General features: G+C 55.1%; 1 protein-coding gene across 2 annotated transcripts; it reads right to left on the minus strand.

Annotated features, from left to right (window-relative positions):
* Positions 1–558: 558 nt before the first annotated feature.
* Positions 559–4,559, minus strand: CALCB (calcitonin related polypeptide beta). 2 transcript variants are annotated; one of them, XM_058306406.2, is made up of 4 exons: positions 4,400–4,559; positions 3,230–3,315; positions 2,806–2,943; positions 559–742 (listed from the first exon to the last, which is right to left on the minus strand). In XM_058306406.2, exons 2-4 carry the CDS (start codon positions 3,304–3,306, stop codon positions 583–585), a joined length of 375 nt encoding a protein of 124 aa, XP_058162389.1. In that variant the 5' UTR covers positions 3,307–3,315; positions 4,400–4,559; the 3' UTR covers positions 559–582. The 2 variants fall into 2 exon arrangements, with proteins under 2 accessions (XP_058162389.1, XP_071073951.1); XM_071217850.1 differs by lacking the exon at positions 559–742 and adding an exon at positions 749–1,850 and having other exon boundaries at positions 4,400–4,557.
* Positions 4,560–8,071: the final 3,512 nt, after the last annotated feature.

Below are 8,071 nucleotides of genomic sequence, written 5' to 3' on the forward strand. Positions count from 1 at the left end.
TTCAGCTTCATGGTAACCTAAGACCAACATGGAGAAGAAGGAGGAGGAGAATGGAATAATCACAATTATTACTTGAAAAGAACACTAATTTATAGAAGCGCTTCTTTAAACAGCATTTACAAGTTATGAATATAAGCTATCAGCAGGCTTTGCAGGGCAAATGATGATAAAAACAATCCAATGGTTATTATGAATATTGGTACCAGTGTGGTACCAATGTGATCAGAGCTTTTGGTTTGAACCTGTAAACAATGATCATGACTTTAGCCCTCGCTAATGAGGGGTGGCCCCTGTTAAGATTTGCAGGCCCCTCCCTTTCTGTACCCAGGAAGCTTTTTTTTTTTTCCATTTCTCTTCTCAGAAAGATGACACTGCCCCTGTGCAGCCGTTCCTTGTCTTCTGCCCTTCAAACTCAGTTCTAGAAGGAAGTCACTACCCCAAGAGGAAAAATGTAATTGGAAAAAGAGAACTGAAGAACCTATCGGTGGGTTTCAAAACGTGGATCTTAATCTCCAAAGCCCCTTCCCACCCTTCCCCCAGAATACAAAGGGAGTCACCTTCTTCCTGGAGACATTCAGTGACTCAGGCCTGCAGGTCCCTGCGGCGCCGGCCGAAGGCCTGGGCGCCCACGTCGGTGGGCACGAAGTTGCTCTTCACCACGCCCCCCGATCTGCTCAGCAAGCCCGCCAGCCGATGGGTCACACAGGTGGCCGTATTGCAGGCTCTCTTCTGGGTGGTGACGCTGACATCAGGAAGGAGGAAGAGAAGACCTGTCAGTGAGAGGCCAGGGGCTGGGGAATGGGTGCTAGTGGGGAAAGGAGAGGCTGCCCCATGGGACTCTCATAAGGAGACCTGCAGCTCTTCCACACACCACTTAACAGTAAGCATTTCTTCTAAATGCAATTATCAGTGCTGTTAGGGAAAATGGCCTTGCAGCCTTTGCCAGGAGCCCTTCCCAAGACTGTCCCAGAAAAGGCAGCCCCAAGTCACAGGGCATATGCTGAACCCCTGCATTTGTTAGCCCTTACACACAGTCCCCTTGGGATGAGGAAGGATTGGTCAGCAATGACCCAGCCCCACCCCACGACATCTAGGAAGTGTATAAAGCCATTACCCATACACAAGCACCAACAAAACCTCCGTGGGAAAATTAAAATTTTCTATGATCTTACCTGGAAGAAGCTTGAAGACAGGGCTTGCCGCATCCTCTCCCAGAAGTACTTACCTGCTCTTGGCCCCTTGTTCCTGATGCTCGAGCTGGTTCACAGGGACCACCCACCAAGCCCAGCATCCATCCCCTGAGAGAGGGCTACTTCTAAGCATAGGCCTGGATGTGGGCCAGAGCAACAGCCATCACCACTCGGGTCCTTTTAGAGAAGTAAGTTTATTTGCCAAATGATGAGGCTGCTAGTTTTCATACATTCAGAAGCAGGAATTGAGGGACCCTGCCAAAAAGTCCTCCATAAGTTGCAGTCACGCTCTCTGATCGCTAAACCACCCTATGAGTCCTGCTCTCCCTCCTTCCATCCTGAGGTCCCTCAAATTCTCTGACATAAGCAAAGCTACCAAAACCAGCTTGAAGAGCGATCAGAAAGGCATCCACACGCAGCAAGTTTACAAAATGGAAGCAAGAAAGGAAATTAGGAGGAGTTCATTTGGCATTCTGGGGCAACCCAGAGTGGGGAGAGTGGTCCCTCTTCAAGCCGCTGGCTATGTCCCTTTTCTTGCCAGGTGTTTCAGCCCCAAAGTCGATGCCAGAGAACGTATGAAAGTTGTTCAGATCCTGCGAGTGTGTGCCCAGAACACAGGTACTCAGATTACCGCACCGCTTAGATCTGGGGCTGTCCAGGCTGCAGGGAAAAGACATGCCAGACAGTGCCATGCACTAAGGGCTGCCCCCATGGGCAGCCACACAGAGGGTCAGACCAGGAAGGGAGCAGTTGGGCAGGGGCAGGCAGGTGGGTGGCTCACACCTGTTCCATCAGGAGAGCTCAGGGGTAGACTGGGCTAGCCTGCAGGTTTGGACTCGATTGGGGAAGGGCTGGGCTGGGGAGGGGGTGACCATTCCCGGCATTCCACATGCTGCTCAGTCCTTCATGCTCTGCAGAGAGTGTTCTCGGGGCAATGCAGGTGCAACCCATGCCTCTGTCTGCACAGAACTGGGGCCGGGGGAGGGGGCGGTCTCTGCTCCAAACTCAGGATGCACAGGGAGGTGGGGTGGGGAAGGTGCTCTCCCTGGCCCATGACAACATGCACATCTTCACAGAAGCTCCACGGGGCACAGGCAGATCCTACACATCTCAGGACCCACACCTACCTCAGACACTGCTCTGCCTGACCCCACCCTCTGCAAGGCCTTCACCTTGTCCCTGTGCAATGAAGGCTCCTTGCAGGTATGACAGAACAACATACGCAGGTTGAGAGGCAGAGCCACATTTCTCAAGCTTCCTGATATATACCTGGTCTACCCCCTGGCCTCATACTTACCTCCAATGCTGGGAGGTATCCTCCATACTGCAAGACCAATTCCCAGAGCGAGCGATTCCACCCCTTCTCTTTCATTTCTTAACTGCCTTCAGAAGTAGAACTTTTCATGTAGCCAAACTGCAGTCCCTCAAGCTACACCTGGGTCTCTGTCTGTGGTGGAGCCTGAGAACACCTGGGCCCCGGGCCCTGGTGAGCAATGGCAGCCTGCTGGTTTCCTGGCCAGGTGTGTTCTCCTACCTCTCAGGATCCGTCTTCCTGGGAATGCCAGGAAGTGGGGAGACCCTGGGTTGGTCAGGTCAGGTGGGATGGGAGCCTTACCTGGAGCCCTCTGCCTCCTGCTCCTGCTCCAGCTCCCTGGCCTTCATCTGCACTAAGTCCTTCACCAGTGCAGCCAGCAGGAGGCGCGCCTCCTCCTCTGTCAGCGGAGCCTCGTCTGCACTGCTCTCCAAGGCAGACCTGGGGAGGGAAAGCAAACCCAGTGCAGCCCTCAGGCCTTTGCCCAACCAGGATCTTATCACTGGTGGCTACTTATCACCAGGATAAGTAGCCAATCCCCTGACCCCTGTGATTGCTCCCAAGGAGGCAGCCGCCTTGAGTTGCAGGTGAACAGTGGAGGAGATTCGTGTCCACAAGATCAGTTCCCACCACTAAGAGCCATGCATAGCTGTGACCCTAGAGGCACAGAACTATCTGATCCCAAAGGCAGTGGGATGGGAGTGCCCTCCCGACAGGGCTGTCTCACCTGAATGGTGCTGCCTGGAGGCTGCCCACCTGGCACAGGACCAAGAGAGTCAGGAAGGAGAACTTCTGAAAGTCCATGACGCCTCGCTGTGAAAAGAGAATGACTTTGTTGTTGCACCAAGACCAGGCACTACCTGAGAGTCCACAGACCTAGGTTTTAGTCCTGCCTCTGTTTCAACCCGTGTCCGCTCGGCAGGTTACACAGCATCCCCCTGCCTCTGTCGGTTTTTTTGCGGAATACACTGCTGTGAAGCCCAAAAGATACATTTCGGTGAATGGCATGGTAGCGCAGAAACAGGCGTCCTGGGGGCGGTAAGTTTTAGCGGAAAGAGAGGTTCTGATCTGGGAGAAAGCCACACACACGAGGGCACCCACAGATTATGCAAAGACCTGATTATGCAGACACCAGCCGCGAACCCACGCTGCTGAAGACTCGCTCTCCCGTTCCGCCTGTCTCCTCAGGGACTGGGAAATTGAGGACCACCTCCCTCCCTGCTGGACTTCAGCCAACTCGTGGGAGGGGAAGCGAAGGGCAGATAGGACTGGACAGGAGCGCTAATCTCTCAGCCAGCGGGTTTGGAGTTGGGGAAAATCTAACCTGCCTGTCACAGGTACCTCGGGGCTCTGTCGGCACAGCCGGGGCTCAGTTGGAGCGCGGTTAAAAGGAGGCGCCGAGAGCCCTCACTCTGAAGCAAGCGCACCACCCCCGTGCACCCACCGCACTGCCCCAGGTCCGGGTCCGATGTCCTGGGGACGCCCGCCGGCTGGGGGCGCCTCTGAGGCAGGCTCAGGGCTCCGCTGTCCCGAGAACCAAATGTGATCCCTAAGCACACACACGGCACAGTACACCAAAGACTAAAACTGGGCACCAGGGCACCCAGAACAAACTCCATCAGGATCCTGCCTGCGGGCGGGTACTAAGGCAGGGGCCGCAGACGCGCCTTCCTGAGCTCGCGGAGCTCCCAGCGCACCCGCAGAGCCCCGAGCCCGGGGTTGCATCAGCGCACTTTAGCAGAAAATGCGCGAAACCGCCCCAACAGCCCACCCTCTCCCAGGCCCCGCGGAGACATATGGCTAGGACCGCTGCAAAGAGGCAAATGAGAGGCGAGCATTCAGACAGAGAAAATTGGATGAACTGATCCAGGAGCAGGCTAGGAGGGGAGTTTCTCACCTGGCGACGGGCGATTCCGGGCAGCGCGAGCGGCGGGGTCACCCGGGAAGGACACAACGCTTGCTGTGGGCGGCTTCGCGGCCGAGCCCTGGGCTCTTATTCCGATGACAGAGGGGGAACGGGGGGGTCCTCACGAGCTCGTGCGACCAATCCAAAGTGGCCAGGACCAGCCAATCAGAGGACTGACCGAGCTCTGATTGCGTCATCGCTCGCGCTTCCCGCGCCGATTCACTAGGGCGGGGGCCTTCTGTTCCCACTCTTATTTGCATTGAGGTCATTGTTTGGGGCCTGGGAGGGCTTGGAAGAGGGCAGGGAGCTTTAGAGGTCTAGAAAGTGGGGGTAGGTGCGGCGCTAGAGCTGCCCCCGGCTCCTGGGCTCCAGAATCCAGGCCTCTCAGCCCACTCCTGCCATTCCTCGCGATACCCCGAGCCAACAGCCTGGGTCCCCAGTGAGGCTGACTCTAGTCCCGGGTTTTAAAAGGCTTTCAACTGAAACAATCTGGGAAGCACTGTTGGGGAGGTGGGGTGGTATTTCCACCTGAGAAGCTCCCGAGATATCCCAGACTCTGGCCCCTGGTGCACGCGGTCCCCAAAAAAGGTTGTTTTGCTCCCAGTCTGGCAGCTAACCCGGTACCCTCGATTGCGCGCCAGAGCTGGTTTACACAGCTGCCCTGTGCCGTCGGCCTGTTTGTCAAGCTGCGGGGCCGGGACTGCCAGAGCCGGGCTCTCCCTCCACACCCCCACTTCTGTGAAGCAGGGGGCAGCTGAGCGCGGAAGAAAGTGGGGCGTTGACAGCCCAAAGGGCGGCCTGCGGGATTCTACACGCGCTCCATCCGCAGCTACGCACCCAGAGGTACACCTCCCGCCTCCCGCCGGGCGCGCAGTCACGCACTCCATACCTGGACCCCGCCACACACTCGGACTTCCGCACGCACGCAGGCACGCTCCCGCAGAGCGCCAGCGCTGCTCTCACTACCCGCGCCCTTCCCAGTCACTCGTAAACCCGGGCGCACGCATCAATCCAAACCCTCCGCGCCCAGACCCCAAAGCAACCCCCCCGCCTTTCAGCTCCGGGAAACAAGCACGTTTTACTCACACGGGTCTCAAACACCCTGCTGCCCCCACACTCACAAACACATCCGTGCAAATGGACACTTCCACGCACACCGACAGAGCCTCTCCCTTTTTTACTTCAGGAAAGCCCGGGTCTTGGAGTCAGCGCCCCCAGCGCTCGCGTCTCCCCGGGCGTGGAGAGAAGATTCCAGCTCTGGCCTAAAGGGCTGGGCATGGGCTGAAGGGAGGGGCGTGTGGAGAAAAGGGAGGGAGCCCGGCTCACCCCCTAGTGCCTCGGGGCTGGCCCTACGCTACTTAAGGACGCCCCAGCTGCGCCCCCAAATGCGCCCGCCGGCGCCTCCTAGACTAGGAGAGCAGCTCTCGAGACACCACGCTGTAGGAATCGGGGAGGGGGCGAAGCCAGAGGTTCCCGGGATCCCCACGGCTGGTGTCCACTGCTTCCGGGGATCTCAGTCTAGGCCCTCCGGGTCTTAGCGGCAGGACCCTGGGAACCGTCAGCCTGCGGAGTGGGCGAAGCTTGGCCGCCAGCACCTGGACAACTGAGACTCCAAAAACACCCTCAGAGAAACCGACCCCGATTCCTGTGACTCCCTTAGCTCTGCAATCTCGGTCCGCAGAGAGCACCGCGGTGGGACTGGCCGGAGTCGTCCTCTGCCCCGAGAAGGCAACGCAGCACCGAGAAGGTGGCATGGGGCTGTGGCGGGCAGCAAGAGGTTCAGAAGGACTCCAAGGACTCTAGGACCTTTGTAATTACACACCAAAAACCGCTGCTCTCTAGGGGATTCTTCGGTACATTGGGAAGTTCTCTCTGCACCTACATTTTTGGGCTTGCATTTGGGTGCAACCGGCGATACAGACATGGCCTTCACATGGGCGTCCTTCCTCCGAAAGCCCTTCGAATCCGCAAAGAGACTCTGGGTCCCTCTCCCTAATTCTGGCCTGGTGAGGGATTCCTGGGAGAAAAGGCCCGGTTGGAAGAGCACTCCCCGCAAGAGGCCTCAGCTCCCCAACCACCGCCTACAGCCGGACCCCCGCCACCGTCTCTGATCCCTGGCAGAGCCTGGGGCTCTTCCCAGCAGCTCCGGGCAGCAAGGAGAAATAGGCAGGCCAACAGAGGGATGGAGGGGGGAAGTACAGAAGGTGCCCCGGGCCCTGGAGCCCCAAGCACCCTAACCCCGATGCAGTTCTCAGTGGTGTGCAAAGCCCCGAAGCAGGCGGGGAGCGTAGGGGGGATCCGCGGTTAGTGTCTCACCTCCCCAGAGTCCCCAAAACAAGAATCTGGGGGCACTGAGAACTCTTGGGGCTAGGGGCTGAAAAGCCAGCACCCACTCTAAAGACAAGATCTGTGTCATTAGGACTTTTCTGAAGGGTTGGGATAGGATGCTGTGCTGCCATGCTCGGGGCGCAATCAAGGGCTGCGGCTCCACAGACGCAGCCTTGGTGATCCCCAACCTGCCTGCGGACAGAGTCCGCCTGCGACAAAGAAGAGCGGATCCCTGCGCTCTGACCAGAGAAGAGTGCTCACCAGACCCAGGGAGAAGTTTGGCAATTTAACTCAAATATACCCGGTTCAGAGGGTTAGTTATCTTCTGGGATGCCCGGTGGGACCTCCCATTTTAACTCGGAGCACCTAACATTATTTGACATGATCTTCTCCCACTAGTATATGAACAGTGTCCGATAATAGGCACACAGCAAATGCTAGATAAAAGGGGAGAGCGGAGTGGGTGAAGGAAGGAAGAGCCCCACGAGTTCATTACCGTATAACAATATAAATGTCAGTCAGCAGTAAATTCAATTCGCAGCCAAGTGGAATTGAAATGTATACCCAAATTAGTTGCATTAGGTGTAAGAGCCCCTGATTGAGCCAAAGACATATCTCTTTTTAATTAATGAAAGGAATCCGTGTCCTGGTGAAAACTTTCTGGAATCTAATGTGAGGAAAGTACTGAGGGCTCCTCTTAGGAAATGCACCAGCTTGAAAAGCAAACGAGGCCGTTTCCCTTAGCCATCCTTGTATTATATTAGTTAGTGGATGGAAGGAAAAGTGAATAAAATAATTTGCTTTCTAAATGGAGAAAATTGCATCCTGATTTCCCTGGAACTGTTCTGAGGTTCAAGCCATCCCCAATCAACCTAACATAAGGATTTTCAAAATAGTTTCCCAGGAATATCTTTGGCTTTTAGATGGATGCTCAGGTTAAATGCCTTATATAATTACTTTTAAAATTTGAAAACAATAGTCAAAGTTTGAGAAAGAAACAGATTCTTTGTAACATGGTTTGTGAAGCTTTTGATTTATTATCACTTGCTGTTTTTTTTTACAAATTTCCTAGAAGTATTTCCTAAGAGAACATTCCATTCATTCAACAAATATTTATTGAGGGCCTACTATGTGCCAACCATTGTTCTAGGTACTGAACAAAAAACCTTCTGCCGTCCTGGTGTTTATATTATAGCCCTTGTATGAAACTCCCACCCCCACCCGACCCTACTCATATCTTCTCTATATTACTTACAGTAATATCAAGTTTAGCTCATCCTCATTATTTGCAGAGTCCATATTTGCAAATTGGCCTACTCACTAAAAATTTGTCAA

The sequence above is a fragment of the Dasypus novemcinctus genome, chromosome 10, assembly GCF_030445035.2.
Source record: "Dasypus novemcinctus isolate mDasNov1 chromosome 10, mDasNov1.1.hap2, whole genome shotgun sequence".
NCBI classification, from domain to species: domain Eukaryota; kingdom Metazoa; phylum Chordata; class Mammalia; order Cingulata; family Dasypodidae; genus Dasypus; species Dasypus novemcinctus.

Excerpts from the sequence above, each read along its gene's own strand:
- CALCB (XM_071217850.1), bottom strand. The coding sequence starts at position 3,306 with ATGGACTTTCAGAAGTTCTCCTTCCTGACTCTCTTGGTCCTGTGCCAG. Across the intron at positions 2,944-3,229 it reads CTCCAGGCAGCACCATTCAG|GTCTGCCTTGGAGAGCAGTG; the intron begins GTGAGACAGCCC and ends TTCCCTCCCCAG. Across the intron at positions 1,851-2,805 it reads CAGGAGGCAGAGGGCTCCAG|CCTGGACAGCCCCAGATCTA; the intron begins GTAAGGCTCCCA and ends TTTTCCCTGCAG.